General features: G+C 43.1%; 2 protein-coding genes across 2 annotated transcripts; both read left to right on the forward strand.

Moving 5' to 3' along the window:
* Positions 1-233: 233 nt before the first annotated feature.
* wdr6 (WD repeat domain 6) lies at positions 234-8,326 on the forward strand. The gene is made up of 7 exons (XM_027007600.3): positions 234-393; positions 632-868; positions 1,060-3,862; positions 4,138-4,215; positions 5,758-5,874; positions 5,988-6,082; positions 7,696-8,326. Exons 2-7 carry the CDS (start codon positions 775-777, stop codon positions 8,223-8,225), a joined length of 3,717 nt encoding a protein of 1,238 aa, XP_026863401.2. The 5' UTR covers positions 234-393; positions 632-774; the 3' UTR covers positions 8,226-8,326.
* A 130-nt stretch (positions 8,327-8,456) lies between these two features.
* Positions 8,457-12,140, forward strand: LOC145653694 (uncharacterized). Its single transcript, XM_081707352.1, has 3 exons — positions 8,457-9,194; positions 9,341-9,407; positions 9,863-12,140. The coding sequence occupies exons 1-3, from the start codon at positions 9,015-9,017 to the stop codon at positions 10,306-10,308; spliced, it is 693 nt and encodes a 230-aa protein (XP_081563478.1). The 5' UTR covers positions 8,457-9,014; the 3' UTR covers positions 10,309-12,140.
* Positions 12,141-17,795: the final 5,655 nt, after the last annotated feature.

Consider the following 17,795-nt stretch of genomic DNA (forward strand, 5'->3'; position numbering starts at 1 on the left):
GTGCACTCACAAACTCCCTAGACATTCTCCGGAAATAAGTATTTGAACATCAACTTCTTTTTTCCGTACCGCATTATTCAGACGCACTGTAAAATACGTGCAAGCAAGGCGGCTAAAAAAAATACATACATTATGTGGTGATTTGAAAGCTCTGACTTTCACAGAGTACGTGATGTTTGAATGAACAGACACGTAAAGTCATCCTGTGTGTGTAAAACGCCATCGCTACTGTTTTATTAAGATGCAGGGCGTCCAGTAGATTTCTTGCTGCCTACCGAGCGACCGGTGCAGTATTGCACCCTGTGGTTGGCCAGGAGCGACTCTCAGTGCGGAAGAAACCCAGAGAAGCACACATGCATGCAATGAAAACACGCTTGATAGGACAGAAGAAAGGTTAGGATTAGCTATACTATAGAATTCGGCATATTCATATTCGTATGTTGTCAGTGCCTCGTACCACAAGTAAACATACAAAAATAACGGCACCATATCAGATTATTTTGCCTTAGACACTGTAGGTTAGCCGACCTGGCTAAGCTAGTCATGTCTTAACCGATTTGCGATAATATGGTAGCGGACGAGTTTGTTGTCCGTAACTGATGTACATGATTGCTGATTACTTTCTTTACAGAGAGTACAGACTAAAAGCGTCAGTTCTGGTGTTACCGTAAACGCAACACAGGGCTGGGTTTCCCAAAATCAGCATGGGGACCAGAACCACGGCGTGCGAACACCCGGAGAGTTGAGGGCAACTAACTCTGCGCGAGCTGCGAGATGACGTCAGACAGCTCGAGCGTTCTGGAGAGCTCTGTGCTCGTGGCACCGGTGACTGCTCTGGAGTTTCTTGGAGATGACTGTCTTCTGACAGGTGACTTACTTTATACACGTGGGTCAGAAATAAACGCCGTGATTTTGCCTAGAATTTTCTTTTCGATTTTTGTCGATTTTTATTTAATTTGTAATGCTAGTAACGTTTGCCTGTGTGTGTGTGTGCGCGCGCGCGCGCTTTCCCACTTCAACTAATATACTTTTTTTTTTTTTTTTTTTTTACCCTTCCAGGTGATGGACCAGTCCTGTCCGTCTTCTGTCTCCAAGCTTCACCTAGACACTGCGCCTCACTCAGTGTTCTCCATAACTACTATATCCATGGGATACGGGCCAAGCAACCAAATAAAGATGATGGTAACGAAGAGGCAGAGCTAGTAGTTTTTGGTGGAAAAGGTGTTCGTCTTATTAGTGTCATGCCTCATGGACATGGCTTGGAGGTAGTTGGCCCTCTCTTGGAGCTCCAGGATTGGGTGCTGGATGTTTCTTGGTTGAAGGAAGAGGTCCACCCATTACTAGGTGTATCTCTTGCTCATAATGCTGTACTGCTTCTAGAGCCGGATTCTGGAAACATCCTAGCCTTCTGTTCATGCGTGGAAGTGTGCCTTCTCTACTCTGCACTTCTGATTGGTCCAAGCTGGGAAACTTCAGTACTGGTGGGAGGGACTGTCTTCAACCAGCTGGTGCTATGGAGACCAGTGGGGACCAAAGTGAACGAGCAGTCCAAAGTTGAGAGACGTTTGCTGGGGCACAGCGGCGTGATTTTCAGCCTGTGCTACCTCCAGAGCTCCGGGTGGCTGGCTTCTGCCTCAGATGACCGCAGCGTTCGTATGTGGCACGTGGGCCGGCTGGGCGGAGATGGAGGGTGTGGAGAAGATTCACCTACATGCCTGCGAGTGCTCTATGGGCACCAGGCCCGGGTGTTCTGTGTCAGACTCACACCTGGTCGTGTGTTCAGCGCTGGAGAAGATGGGTCCTGCCTGCTGTGGGAGTGGGGGGCAGAGGGCAGAGTGGGAAGAACATTTAAAGGTCATAGGGCAGGTGGAATCAGGGCACTGGCTGTCAGTAAGGGACAGGCAGGAGGTGGAGGTGGCTGGGTGGCTACAGGAGGGGCTGATGGAGGAATATGTGTATGGAGGCTGGCTGAGGGGAATGAACCGGAGAAAGAGAAAAAAGGGGGCGAGACCCAGATTGATTTGAGGTTTACAGGGAGAGGGTGTCCTAAGGTGGTGCGTTTAGTAGGAGAGTGTGATTCTGTTCTCGTCTGCACCGACCAGGGCGAAGTGCTTTTGCATCAAGATGGATGGTGGGAGCCGATATGGAATGGTGGTCTGGAATTCCAGTCGTATTGTGTGATGGAAGTAGCAAGCATCCGATTTCAGGATTCCATTTCTGGCATGGGAGTATGGTTGTGCGCGGTGGGTAACCTTAGTGGAGGTATCTGGGTGTTTTCTCTGTGCCAGCCTAACTCAGGCATGCTACTGCAGGCAGGTAAGGGGAAGATCCACTCTTTACAGTGGGTGGAAGGACAGGGTGCAGGTCATGGTTTGTGCCTCCTAGCTTCTGGTTCAGAAGGGCTGGTTTCTAGATGGATGGTGTGGGTGGAGATGGAGGATGAGATGGGGCTGGTTCTGCGGGTGGAGAAGCTGACGGCGTTCCTGCTGCCGCCTTGCGCCAAACGCTGGCTCACCGCCGCAGTCACACTGCCGTGCAGAAAGGGGGTGCTGTGGGTGTGTGGCGACCGCCGTGGCTCGTTGCTGCTTTACAGAGAGAAAGAGGGAGACAGGAAGGTTGAAGAGGGAAGAGAGGGGGGAAAGAATGCCGAAGAGGGATGTGATTGGGAGCACAGGGAAGAAGATGCTGGAAGGTCTGCGGGAGAAAGGTGGCGCATGGGGCCATGGAGTGGCGGGGATCACATCGCTGCTCCTCTCTCCCCTGTCAGCATGCTGTTCGGCATCCATGGGAAGCAAGGTGTGACGAGCGTGTGTGAGCGCCAGCGTGTGTGTTACAGCACCGGCCGGGATGGGTATGTGCGGGTTCTGATGGTAAACGGCAACACTCTGTATGTGCGCCGAGCTGTCCGTGCATGCAGGGGGATGGAGTGGCTAGAAAAGATCCTGTTCCTGGACGCCGGCGGACCGGAACCGCACACCGATGCTCGGGAGACCAGTGAAGAAGAGTGTGAGGAAGAAGAGGAGGAAAAAATGAGAGAAAGAGTGCTAGGGAACGAAGGAGATGATGGAGAAGAAAGAGGCCGAAATAAGGATGAATTGTGTGAAGAGGCAGAAGTGACAGACAGAATGGGAGAGGTTGTGAGCGAAGGGCTAGCGGAAGCCCGCTTTGTAATGGCTGGCTTCCACTCTGTCCAGTTTGCTTTGTGGGATCCACTGAGGCAGGAGAAGCTGTTCTCTGTGGCCTGTGGAGGAGGACACAGGTCCTGGGCTTATACCCCACCTTCTCAAACACAGCCATCCAGCCACACACTCAGCCAAGGCACCCTGGTCTTCATCAAACAAGGGGATGTTTTGGCATCTCGTTCCTTAACTTCCACTCCAGCTGACATAGGAGGGCATACCCTAAGGGAGGGGCTTCACGGCCGGGGTCTGGGGTGTATTTGCCACCTTGGCGGTGTTTCCAGGGGCGGGGTTTCACCTAAAGTGTGGGAGGTGCTGGTCACGGCTGGTGAGGATACCACGGTGACCATTCTCACTATCGAACCCAAGCAGGGTGCAATGAAAGTGCTTGCTGTTATCAATGACCACATCTCGAACGTTCGGACACTGGCTGCAGTCAGAAGAACAGCAAAGGATGAAGGAAAGGGTGACAGGCAAATAGATGCATCCTGCGCTTTCTCAGCCATGCTGTTTTCTGCTGGGGGGCGGGCCCAGCTACAGTGCTACCGGCTCCTGATTGGCTGGGATGAGCAATTAAGCTATCCCATCTGTCAGGTGACTCAAATTGCCGGCCACCGTTTGGACGAGCACTGGGAGAGAAGACGGAATCGACATAAGACTGTGAAAATGAACCCTGAGACGAGGTCTGTTTGTGTTTTTAAAAATATAGAAGCCCTTCAACGATTAGCATAAATAACAGATGCAATATTTCTCTCATGTATGCAGGATTTGCATGTTGATTTGAACTTCCGACTGCTAGCTTTGCTGGTATTTGATGTATTATCTGAAAGTAACCACTAGGGGGCGTGTTAACATTATGAGTAGGTGATGAGGATTTCATTGTCTCATCCAAACCTTAATCCATCACAGTGTTTGAATGGGACAGTTCTGTTAGTGGCATTGTTGTGCTGATATGCAGGTACATGTCAATGACAGTACTACGTGATGACATAGAGGAGGTCCTCCTGGCACTTGCCTGCAGTGATGGAGCATTAAGGTGAGTTTCTCGCTCTGTCTGTGTGTGTGTGTGTGTGTGTGTGTGTGTGTGTGTGTGTGTGTGTGTGTGTGTGTGTGTGTGAAACAGTGAAATACTATAACATAAAGCCAGTATAAAAGTGAATCCAGTTAAATGATATACACTGCCTGGCCAAAAAAAGGTCACCACCTGGATTTAACTAAGCAAATAGGTAAGAGCCTCCCATTGGATAATTACTGCATGGGTGATTATGTTTCAGCTGGCAACAAGTTATTGAACCCTAACTGATGCAGTGAGTGGCTTCGCATTTGTTAAACAACCATGTGGAAAGACACGTCCTGTGGTGGTGGAAAAGATGTTGATCTGTTTCAGAAGGGTCAAATTATTGGAATGCATCAAACAGAGAAAACATCTAAGGAGATTACTGAAACTAGTAAAATCAGGTTGAGAACCGTCCAACGCATTATTAAAAAGTGGAAGGACAGTGGGGAAACAAAACCATATTCGAGGAAGGAATGTGGTCGGAAAAAAATGTTGAATGGTCTTGATCAGCGATCACTTAAACGTGTGGTGAAATCAAATCGTAGAAAAACAACAGTAGAACTCGGGGATATGTTTAATAGTGAAAGTAAGAGCATTTCCACACACAATGCGAAGGGAACTCAAGGGATTGGGACTAAACAGCTGTGCAGCCTTAAGAAAACCACTTGTCAGTGAGGCTAACCGGCAAAAACGGCTTCAGTTTGCTAGAGAGCATAAAGACTGGACTCTGGAGCAATGGAAGGTCATGTGGTCTGATGAGTCCAGATTTACCCTGTTCCAGAGTGATGGGCACATCAGGGTAAGAAGAGAGGCGGCTGAAGTGATGCACCCATCATACCTAGTGCCTACCGTACAAGCCTGTGGGGGCAGTGCTATGATCTGGGGTTGCTGCATTTGGTCAGGTTCAGCAATGTTATGTGCCCAAAAATGAGGTCAGCTGACTATCTGAATATACTGAAGGACCAGTATAATTGTGAAAGAGTGGTTCAGGGAGCATGAAACATAATTTTCACACATGGATTGGCCACCACAGAGTCCAGACCTGAACCCCATTGCAAAATCTTTGGGATGTACTGGAGAAGACTGCGCCGTGGTCCAAATCTCCCATAATCACTACAAGATCTTGGGGGGGAATTAATGCCACTCTGGAGACAAATAAATGTTGTGACATTGCAGAAGCTTGTGGAAATGATGCCACGGTGAATCAAAGCTAAAGGTGGTCCAACGAAATAATAGTGTGTGTGACCTTTTTTGGCCAGAGGGTGTATATTTTTCAGTATAATTTCATTGTTCCATAGCAGGATGCCACTGACAAAATATCATATCCCATTACACAAACACACACAATATCTTACCCCCTCACATACAAACACACACACACCATCATACCTCTCCCCATACACACACTCACACACATGACACCCCCCCCCCCACGCACACGTCCCAACCTTCACACAAACACGCTCATACACAATATCATCGTCCTGTCGCCCACTCTCACACAATTTCCCTCCCTCTCAGGCTTTTCTCTGTGAAAGAGGACTGTAGGAAGATTGAACTGCTATGGGAGACTTTTTATCACCAGCGCTGTGTGCTCAGTGTTGCCTCCTATAGGCTGGAGGATGCACAGGGCCAATGGTAAGGCAGTGATAGAAAGGAGCACATTGCTAGTGATTGGTGTTTTGGTTTTTTTGTTTTTTCTTTTTGATCACTTGGTGACTTTCTGTGTCTCTCCCTCCCACCCGCCACAGGCATGTGGTGTTGTTCAGTGGGGCTACAGATGGTGCTGTAGCGCTGTGGGATCTGAGTGCAGTAATGAACAGTAAATCCAAGGACAGCTGGCAATGTGAGTCAGAAGACTGTTAGAACTGCAGCTATATCCATAAAATGCACACAATATGAGTGCTGGTCTAGGATCAGCTGCATATACATATTTGTATATTTTGGGATATGAAAGACATAAGGTGACTTCCCATCAGCACTTAAGAAGCTTTATGTATATGTGCAAATTGGCTGCTGCTTCTCATCAGTGTGTGTGTAAGTGATTGTATCCGTCTGTAAAGCATCCGCTACATAAACGTAACTAATAATAATAATAATATGGATACATAAACCCAGAAAATCAGGAAATTTAAATTTAATGTCTTGAATTGAGGAGTAACTCAAGTGGTTCATGTAAACTATTTCATCTCTTTCTTTACTGACTTAACCTGTCTGCAAAGTTAACCTGAATACTATTGTTTTCTCCTGAGGATTTGAGTTTATACTGACTTGCTGAATTGAGGGCATTATGTGTGAGGGTATTGTGTTTTCGGGGCTATATTCTCCAAATCACTTTTCTAGGTTGTTGACCTTTGGTAGCTCTGTCACATAGGTGTCTCAGGTCTCAGGTTGGTACAGATTCATTTACCTCACCCGGGCCAGGACAATCTTGACTTTAATTACTTACATTAGAATGCAACGTTTTGATATTTTCCTAAATCATTCAATTAGTATAGATAACGTCAGACTTTTAGAAAATTCAGTGGTGGAGTTTCCTTCTGACTGTGACCTTAAGCCCTGATACAGTAAGGAATTTTTGTTACAGTTTCATCTTTTATAACCCCAGATGTTCTAAGGATTCTCTTTGTGAGTCAAAGTGTAGTGTACTATAGATAAAAGATTTATTTTGAAGCCTTTCTACTGGCCATTTTAAAGGGAGTAAATATTTTTGCTTGCTTCCTGACATACCCATCAGGTTGTGTATGTCTTAGAGTTTATGTTTATATTCACAGAAATTCAGATTTAATGTACAGTGCAGTCTTTAAATGGAATGACAAGGGTTTTTGTTTTTGGCTCAGTACTTGAGAGTATTGGGTATGAAACGAGACTGTGAGCTTGAAGTGTAAAAATGTTAACTTTCACACTTATACTAGATGAACAACTGGATGAAAATTTCAATCCTGAATAATTTAAGTAACCCTGTGTGGGAGGTGCGAGGAGCTAAGTGTGGAGAAAGCAAAAGACCCACTTCTCTCCGATGAAACAAGGCGGCATGTGCATGGTGCAAGCAGAGCTAGCTTTGTTGTCTTTATTGACATTGGACAACTGTGGTGGAGTGAAACTCAGGAGACACTCACCTTGTAGCAGTGCAATGACCTGAACTTGCAGCTTAATTGCATTAAAACTGACATTTGCAGCATTTAGCATATGCTTTTATGCAAAGCGACTTACAATTGTGACTGAGTACAATTTGAGCAGTTGATGGTTAATGGTTTTGCTCAGGGGTGTGAACTAACAACCTTCCAATGCCTTGCCAACTTAACCATTGAGCTACCACTGCCTTGCAGCCTGCACATTAACCCCATAGGCTCTGTGGCATTTTGGTTCTAACATTTCAATGGCGCACAGAGCCCGAGTAACAGCAGCAACCGTCTTTGTCCAGTTACACAGAAGCTGATGTGTATGTGTGTTTTTTAGATCCATCTGCTCCTTGCTCCACTATCCCCGTCCATCAAAGTGGAGTGAACACACTCATTCTATCAAAATATCCAGAAGCAGGACACACAGGTGAAGATATCATCAGTTTGGCTAGTGGTGGTGATGATGGACAATTGTCTGTAATGAAGATCAGACTCCTATTACATCATAAGGAATCAGGTGGCGTGTTTCCACAGCTGCTTTCTCTTTGGTCAGTACCATTAGCACACTCTGCTCCTCTGACTGCCCTAAGTGCTCCAAGTCCTGGAAGGCTGGTATCTGTCTCCCCAGACCAGCGTGTGTGCGTGTGGTGCTTATGTGGTGATGGACTTCACCACCACGCGACGATGTTCTCACACACTGCAGATGCTGCAGGGCTGTGGGCGTGGCAGAGGGAGGGTGGGGCCTATGTGGTGGTGTGTGGGCAGGGCTTGCAGCTTGTGAAGGTAATGGAACATAAGAAAGAAGACATGAGGAGAATGGGAACAGGATATGGAAGAAAGAGCGTGATTGCAGACCATTTCATTTAATTAAGCTCTCATTTGATTTGCAGAACTGCCCGAGCATAATCCAACGGAATTTTTTATGCAAAGATTTTAATGATAAAAATAAAATTTCCTTAATAATTTAATTCATGATCTCCTGTGTCTTTTAAATGAAAAAATAGTATTTTTTTGTGTTCTTACATTATGAGCGCTTGTAGTGTAGGTCAGAAGATCTGCATTTTGACCTGAGGACTTTAGGATAATATGCATGTTTGTGCAAAAAGATATACATGCATGTGTTTGTCTTTGTGCATGTGTGCATACATGTATGAGTATGTGTTTGACAAGGGCCGGGGGTGGAGCTGCTTGGGTGTGCATTAATATTTCACTCTCCTATCAGATTCCATTTTGTTCATGTACTTGCTGCCCTACACTTTAATGGGCACATGACAGAACGAAAGAGAGAATTGAGAGGATAAAAAATTCCGTCTTTTGAAGCGCCTTATGCGCACACATACGTAGTGCTGGTTTACTGAGTTATTGAGCAGGCACAGATGGAGAATGTTTGTTTCTTCAGCTAAATGCCATGAAAATAACCAAAGAATAATCACTTATGGTAAAAGGTTGAGAATGAGATTCTATGAGGAGGGTGTGAACACTCAGGACTGCGTAGAGTGAAGAGGAATTGAGGTATTGAAAGACAAAAGTGTGTGTAACAAAGTGTGTAAGTTTGTGTTTTGTTTCTTTTTCCAGTGTGTCTTTGAATCTTTTTTTAGAAGCTCTATACTTTTGCCTGACTGTGTGTAGCTTTTCAGGAATTCTATTCTAAATACTATGATACCAGTATCTTGTGCTTTAGCAGTTTGTGTATGGTGGGATGAATGTGATATGGAAGGAAGGATGTCATATTTCAGCAAAGCTTTGAAAAAAGAGTCCTATCAAAGTGAGAAAAGCAAGAGAACTCCACACAAACTCAAGCAGAAGATGGGCAAAAATATCCCCACTGCCATAGAGGTAATGACTCACTCTCAAACACATTACTCATGCACATACTTTACCACACGTAACTATACATTTCGACAAGTAAAACGCCACACTTCTGCACATCCATATACAATGGATGACTCTAGGACAGAATTGTGTGTGATGTCACCCCTTAGGTTGGTGGTAGGCTCTTGCCAAAAGAGACACTGCCTATTATTGGCTCTTCAGAAACTAGGGCTGCAGGTATATGAAATCCTTTATTATTGCTTTGATATTTTCTAAAAGTTAGATCTTGTTTTAAAAGCTATTTACAATGTATAATTAGTATTCCTTGTTCATCTGATCATAATAAATCAAGGGACACAATGCGATATTTGTGATCTGTTGTTGTTATTATTATGCCTACATATTGTGAATTTTAGAGTAAAGATAATTTTGTTGGGCTACTTAATAAGCTAATTTAAATAACCAGTTTATCTGATAGCCTGCTAATGGGCTTCTCAGGTGAAGTGCATGAAGGGTTTGTTTACCTTCATATTTGTCCTTTGAACACGCAAACACTCGAACTCATCATGTAACAACGTGAACACATGTACAAAATAATCACCAGTGACCAAATAATCACCCAGTTCTAATGCTGTAATTTTTTAATTATGTTTTATGCAACATAATTTTTTAATGTTCTTCTTTGCGTCCAGCCGAGAGATCGGTCATCTCCACTATTGAGCGCCCCTCTCAGGTTAGGAAGAAGCGTGTCCACGCTCCCCTCTCTGCTGCTATTTCAGACAGCGTTGCACCCTGGGAAGGATCCTTGCACTCAGAATCCTTCATCAACATTCCCCGTCCTCCTCCCCCTGGACCCTCTGCACCAGTTACGTCAGCTGATCCCCTCCCACTTCCAACACAGCCAATCAAAGACGCCCAACCTGAAACTGGGCGGAATATTCGGGTGAGGCGCCGGCTCCTCCCACCCGGGCGTCCCCCAAGGCCTCCACGCCTGCCTCCACTGCGCCAAATCACAAACCTCAGCTTTTCAAGAAGCTTTACGTTTTCTTTTTTTGAGCTGCCACTCCATCAGTCTGAACGAAGTCAAGCAGATCGACTGCGAGATGTCGTCGTACTGCTGAGGAAGATGCAGTACTGAGTGGACACACTGTTTTCATTAGATTCAGCAAATGATCAGACAATTACACCAATCCTAAATTAGCCTTGCTACTTGGACTCATATTACACCTTAACTGGTATGTGCTCCTTGCATTTTAAAGTCTAGTCTGTCGTTTGTTTGTTTTTTTCCATAATTCTTTTCCCCTTTTAACTGTACACTTGTAAGACAAACTCACCATGTGACCATTAGGGGGTGCTATGATGCTCAAATGCTGTTCATGTTGGCCAGAACTAAGAATATCTCTCACAGAGTTCGTTTCCACATTTTGCTTCCACATCAGCCTGGGGGCCAGCTGTGGCGGAGAATGAGGCAACACTTAACCAATAATTGCAGAGATGACTACAGATGAATGCCAGTTAATGCGTCCTGTCAGCACAGTCTTGTTTGTGTAATGGTCACCAAGTTTTAATGCCACTGCTTGAGTACTGTGGAAGAAGTGTGAGCAATGATGGTCAGCTTGTAGAGAAGACTTTAAAGCCAAGGCTAGTAATGAATGGGCACAAAACCCATATATAGTACTTATATATCAAATGTATCCTACATGTAGTCCTACCAAAACATATAAATTGTTACTAATATACTTGTTAGTAATATTGTTGACTCAGAGGTAATCCTGGCATGTTTCTCATAGTTTTTGAACAGCTTTTGACTGATACTTTCATAAAACTGGAAGCCTAAATAAATTAGGCCTAGCTGCCCCACTAGAAGAAGTCAGCAGTTATTTTAGAAAGCTAGGACAGTTTCCTTTTTTCTTATTCTTAGCAAAGACTTATTCCTAGCAATGGAAATATATTAGCAATTGCTTTTGTGTCCTTACATCACATTCTTTTTCAGGAGCAGGAATGCTTGCTTAGAAGGTGTGTGGGCGTAATTGTGGACAATAGAGAACACCAAATGTAGTTTTCTTTTGTTGTTATTATATTTTTTCTCTTCTATTGGTTAAGGCCACAGCCAGGAAGCATACAGCCTGGATTTGTTAAGGAGATGAAATAATATGCAAAATAATCAGGTTGGCAGTAATGTAACAAGAGGTTTCTCTAGAGTGCTTGAAAAGTCAATCTGCATTTTAATACATTTAAGGGTAATTTAAATTACACATCATATGGATAAATGTCTTGGCAAAGTAAGGTGCCTTTTATTTAACTGTGATGCCTCACACATTATTAGATATTATTTACTTTTCCAAAGGTTACTATGCTTGCCTGGGGATATCAAATGTGCTGATATGGGCACATTTGAGCTTTAGTATATTAGTGACCTTTGACTGCTGGAATTCTCATATATACAGCAATAACAAGGCAGTCCTAAGATCATCTTACTCCCTTTTAAAAAAGGTAACCACAGGCTTTGTTAGAAAATAAAAGAGTATATAAAATGGTATACATTTACTGACTGCCCTTAAAAAACCTACATCAAATGGCTGGCTTAGTTTCTGATGAGCAGTACTACTAACCAGTCACTCAAATCTCAGTAGAACATGTAAATCAATCATAAGCTAAATTAACAAATCCATCCAATAATTCAAACTACAAAGCAAAATTTAATCACACGATTGAGTACTGCACATATCAGCCCCTCAATATAGTATCCCAATTACCCTTCTCTAGCTCATCCCAAAATCGCTGTGCCTCAGTGTCTCACACAATTTATTTTCCAAAATCACATAACTTGGCCCAGTGACCAGAGGGGAAACTGGAATCTAATTGCTGGACTTAAAAAACCGAAAGCCTTGTACTATTTGTGGTGGAGAGAACATCAGCTAGCAATAAACCATAAAACATTTATCCGATTTCACGCTCATAGGCACCCAAGGTGACACGGGAAATCTGTTCACCGTTCAAGCCTGGCTGAGATAAGATTACTCATTCAAGCTAGGCTAGCATTATCCTCGTTGCAAACCGGACAATTCCCCACAATAAACACTAAGATTCTAGCTATGTAGTTAGAATATGTGGAAATGAAACCCTCTGGCCGGTCAAACGGCAGACATTTTGAATACTACCACACGTTCGCCCAGCAAACGGGATGGGCCGTATGACGCGTTAACATTTCTGCTAACGAGTACTAATGGGTGTCTGAGCGGACGCCGGAATAGCAAAAAAGGAAATATAAAGGTACATTTCCTTTAATTTTTTAGTGTAATACACACTTATACTTTCCAAAATTAAAGGAAGATTCCGGCCAAGTAGTAAGAAACTATTTTAATCTTTCGTTTTTAGCCGTTTAGATTCTTTCACCTCATTCATTGATGGTGCTCTCGCGGGCGCCCTCTGGCGTCTGAACCTAAATCGGGTCTAATATAATCACACGTTCTGGTTATATTTACTTTATACGTAAATTCAGGGTACTCTGATGCAGATACTAAATATATATCTTAAAAAAATAAAGAGGATCGTTTGCTAAACAAATATTTATATTTGCTCAGTTGTAATATTATAGTATTACAAGTCAATTACTGGGTTTAAGGTTTTTATTATGTTATCCAAATGGCCTGAAGGTTATTGTAAGTTATTGTGATTGCCTGCCATCCATGATGAGATGTTGCTCAAACACGCTGAGATTCAAAGAGAAACCTGCATGTCAGAAGGTGGAAAAGACAGGATTAGTTGGTTATCATCGGCATAGCAATGGCAGGAGTATCCATTGGAGGAAATTATATCACCAAGAGAGCGAGTGTAAAGAGAAAAGGGCACCCAGTGTCTTGTGGAACAATTGTACACTCCAGTTGGACTCAAACCTTTTCCATGCTGAGCCAGTGATTCCTAGATCAGAGAACTGACAGGAGAAGCTTGTGGCTTACTTTCTCAATGTAATTAAGTCAAGAGGGAGATTAATCTTAATTGTGATTTCTCAACCATGTTCAAAGAATAATTAACTTAATAATTAATTGACTTTTAATAAGAAATCCAAAAAATTTATCATATTAACTGTGTCCTGCTTTCATCCTTAATTAGCTATGCTGTCATTTTTAAGTAGTGTAGTATTTAAGTAGTGTAGTCAATCTTCTCAATCTAATGTGGTCTAAACATTAAGCAAATATGTTTACCAATATTACTACTGACCTATATTACCATGTTAATATACTCACTCACTCTTCATCTCTCCCTGTCTCTTTCTCTTTCTCTCTCTTATCAGGTTTCAGCCCCAGTAGCTGTGCTTATTTTGGCTGTTCTGCTGAAGTTTGGACCACTTTTTCTATAACTTCCAAAGGGTGTGTGTGAGTGAGTGTGAGATAGAGAGCAATTTTTGTATATAAATGAAAATGTGGGTGTGTGGGTGTATGTAAGTTTGTGTCTATGTATGCGAGTGTGCACATACTGGCATCTGTGTGAACAGGCAAGAAGAAAAAAGAAAGAAAGAGAAGTGTTATGCATGTAAATGAAACTCTGCGTGGATATGTGTGTGTGTGTGTGTGAGTGTGTGTGTGTGTGTGTGTGTGTGTGGTATGTGTGTGTGAGTGAGTGTGTGTGTGTGTGGTATGTGTGAGTGTGTGGATGTGTGTGTGTGGTGTGTGTGTGTGTGCGCTTGTGTGTGCGCTTGTGTGTGTGCGTGTGTGTGTGTGTGTGTGTGTGTGTTTGTCTAGACAGTGTTGGCTACATGTTGCTTGTGTGTGTGTGTGGTGTGTGTGTGTGTGTCTGTGTGCGCTTGTGTGTGTGCGTGTGTGTGTGTGTTTGTCTAGACAGTGTTGGCTACTACAGTCTTTGTGAACCTGCTTCCTTTAATGAAACAATTTGGAAACATACCAGCTCTCTGAAGGAAGAACAAAGTCGACATGGGGAGAGAGAGAGAGAGAGAGAGAGAGAGAGAGAGAGAGAGAGAGAGAGAGAGAGAGAGAGAGAGAGAGAGAGAGAGAGAGAGAGAGAGAGAGAGAGAGAGAGAGAGAGAGAGAGAGAGAGAGAGAGAGAGAGAGAGAGAGAGATGGGCTTCATCCTTCTTACTTCTTTCTTAGTTACCTAAAGATAGACAGGCCTGAATTCAGTGTTGGTTATTCTGTCTTTTGATCCATCTGAACAGAGTTGTATTATTTCTATGTTATTTTCCACCCAGAGCACTTATTCAAAGCCATTCAGTTATTCAAAGCCACAAATATTTGTTGTTTATCTTCTCTGGGGAGCTGGGTGTTGCTGGTCCTTTTGCTCATGGGATCCATCTGTTGGACAGAAGCTGTTTTATTGTCTGCTTGTGTCCTGCTCTGCCCATGTGTAGCTGGTGTGGCTGATGACACTGATTCTCACTATACTGTTGAACCCGGATCTGGGGCTGGCTGCCTCCATCGCCTTCTCCATGTTCACTGTCATATTCAGGACACAGCTGTGAGTTCCAGGGTTAAAAAATAACCTCATTACCAGTTCAGGCTTAGAGTACTACAGTTACCATTAACACAATGGTAACTGGGGGCCGGGGGCTGGATGTAGCCAGTTGGTTGATATAGATGTTTAAGAGGGTGAGTGAAACAGGCATCCTTGCCTCACTCCACATTTTGAATTGAAGCACTCAGAAGTCCATCTGGCCTGCTTGCTTTTTTGAGTTGTAGGGACTGTAATTTATCTCTTAGTTCTTTCTCTGTAATTGTGTAATCTAATGAGTTTTGGTAGCTGTTAATTTTATTTTCCATTTCATTCACCTTTTGGCATGTTTGGGTTTGATTATTCTTATTATTTCACAAAATATATTTGTTTTCAGATTGATTCTTCCATCTTTCTCCATTTTGTATGGCAAAATCTTTGCATTGCGCTTAATGTAATAAGCTCCTGTTGCTCCAGAAGTTCAGTTGATTTTGGATATATAGTTCTCTCTTTTTTTCTAAGTGTGTATTTATATTGTTTGAAGTCTTCATAATAAGTGAGGTGTACATCTGGATCATATGGGTGTCTGTGTTTCTTGTTTTATAGCTTTCTAAGATTTTTCCTCTTAATTTTACTGTCTTGATCAAGCCATTTGTCATATTCAGGTTTTGTATAGTGTTTTAAAATGGCCTTAAATTGGATATTGATGTCAAATAGTGAAATATTTTATTTAAGGTTGTTAGAGTGACATTCACACCTTCTTTATTGTGGGGGAAAGTTGTGTGTAAGTAGTAGGTAAGAGAACACACTTTTTGGTGGTGAATTGCTTTCAGGTATTTTTGTTAGCTGTTTTGGTCCATCTATAACTGTCTAACTGTGTAGAATTTACTGGGCAGGGGATGTGTATTAATAGTCTATATTAAGGTATACACTGTTGGGACTGTGGTCTGACGATGGAGTCAGGGGCTTGACTGTAAATGCTTTGACAGGAGAATAGCTCTATATCTGTGATCATATGGTCTACTGTAGAGTAGCCAAGTGATGAACTGTATGTATATCCCCTGAAGTAGTCTCCTCTTATCCTACCACTGAGAATGTACAGACCAAGGCTTTTACACATCTCAATAGGTAGCTTTCCATTTTTATTTATTGTTAAATCAAAACTGTTTTTAGTGGATCTGACTCTTTTGAGGGTAGCTTTTGCCAAATATGTGGTTATTCCCCTGATCTGGTGTATATTCAGGTAAGGATCCTGTCCTGGCATTAAGGTCACTACAGGGGCCTGAACACTGCCGATCTGATTCTGGAGAATATCAAAGATCTTTTCATAATATGTCTTCTGACATTTGGGTGAGTTCATTCTTCATTTTTAGCCAGATATGTGTTTTTTTCTTTTTAACAATAGAGCAGAATCTTGTAATTTCTGATTTATTCTAGATAAGTATGCAGCCTGAATCGATTTTTGCTTACTGTTTTTTTTTTTTGTTGTTCTTTTTTTATTTTATTTTTTTGAGGAAATTGTGATTTCACAGTATCCTGTGGAGCTTAGTGATACTTCATCAGAGCAGTGCCATGTTTCTTGTAGTTGTCTATCAGTTTTGTTCAGATTTTTCTTAAACTACAGGGTTTTTGTTTTGCATCCAAAACTGGATGAATGAGTGTCTTGGATGTTCCTTAGAGTAATTGTTAAAGGCATCATAAGGAAAAAGCAAATGTTCAGCAACATTTTTACAGACTTCTAGAATGAAATAAAAACTAACCTTAACACTTTAATTCTTCTTATTGTTGTTATCTGTCTTATTATAACAATAGTGTGAATATTACTGTATACTTTTTAACATATAGTTTATCAAGTTTGTGTTTATGTTCAGCTCACAGGTTTTGTGCAGATGAGGTTGAGCATGTCTCTGATTTCTCCCATATTGTTTTTTTTGTGTTGTTTGGTCCTATCAGTGCTGCAGCTTAGCTGACCTGTTCCTGACCTTCTGGTATGTCTGGGGTGTCCTGAGGCACAGTCTGTTGTTCTACTGGGGCATTGCTGTTCTCTTGTGGGGCTACTTTGGGCCAGTGCTGGTCGTATGGTGTATGGTGGGCAGGGTTCGGTGCAAGTTGTTGGTGTTTGTGGTTGGGGTGGATGTGTGCAGGGGACCAGCACTGTATTGGGGGAATGACCATAGGCTGTGGTGTGGTGCAGGTTGGTTATGGTTGGAAACAGCATGTCTGTGAGCACATCTCTGTACTGAGATCTTTGTTGGATGTTGTCAGAGGTGCGGTGTAGGGTGGTTCATTGGCTTTCACTGCTAGTGCCGGTGCCCTGGAGGGTAGGGTTTGGTGCCCTAGAGGGTAGGGTTTGGTGCCCTGGAGGGTAGGGTTTGGTGTCCTGGAGGGTAGGGTTTGGTGCCCTGGAGGGTAGGCTTTGGTGTCTTGGACGGTAGGGTTTGACTAGCTGGAAATTTGTGGAGGCCTTGCTGCTGACCTGTTGGTTGTCAGCATCCTTGAGGGTTTTTGCAAGTATGTCTTTACGAAGGTACACGTAGTCGTGAAGGCTGTGAAGCCCAAGGATGGGGTGGGATGCCAGGTGAATGTTTGGCATGAGCGCACCTCCACGTATGATGCATCCATTTATATTTTGTGTAGTAAGAGCGTGAAGGTCAGTTCTGGGTAGTATGGTAGGGATGACTGTTTCTGATGTTGGGAAGGTCTGTGTAGCTTTCCTTGCCAATTCTGAAACAGAATCTGCTACACACTCTTGCTGTGTCCTTGCTCAGCTGTTTGAAGGCAGTATCTGTTTTGGGGTATCAAAGTTTTACTGCATTTCAGCCAGAAAATAAGCATTTTTATTAATGAATTTACCATTTGAATCAGTTAGGAGGATTATGTCTGGGTGTTTAACAGCTTGTGTTTGTGTTTTGGGGAGGGGATCTGAAGTCTTGCAGTAGTGGGTTGAGGAGATGCTGGTATAGTGGTGACTGGTATTTGGGTGCCAGTTGGTTCAACATTATTATTGTATTGTTACTCTGTAGTAGTGTGCATGAGTCTCTTAACCTACTCCCTCATGCTGTTAATCATTTGGTCTTTGTTCTGTAGCTCCTCTCTGATATTAATCAGCTCTCAGCTTCTTAGTGTCTGTCTGTCACGCTGCAGATCCTGTACTTCTCCTCTCGGCTCTTCTATACTCCT

This window comes from Electrophorus electricus, chromosome 25 (assembly GCF_041902795.1).
Source record: "Electrophorus electricus isolate QZ-2024a chromosome 25, ASM4190279v1, whole genome shotgun sequence".
Lineage (NCBI taxonomy): Eukaryota > Metazoa > Chordata > Actinopteri > Gymnotiformes > Gymnotidae > Electrophorus > Electrophorus electricus.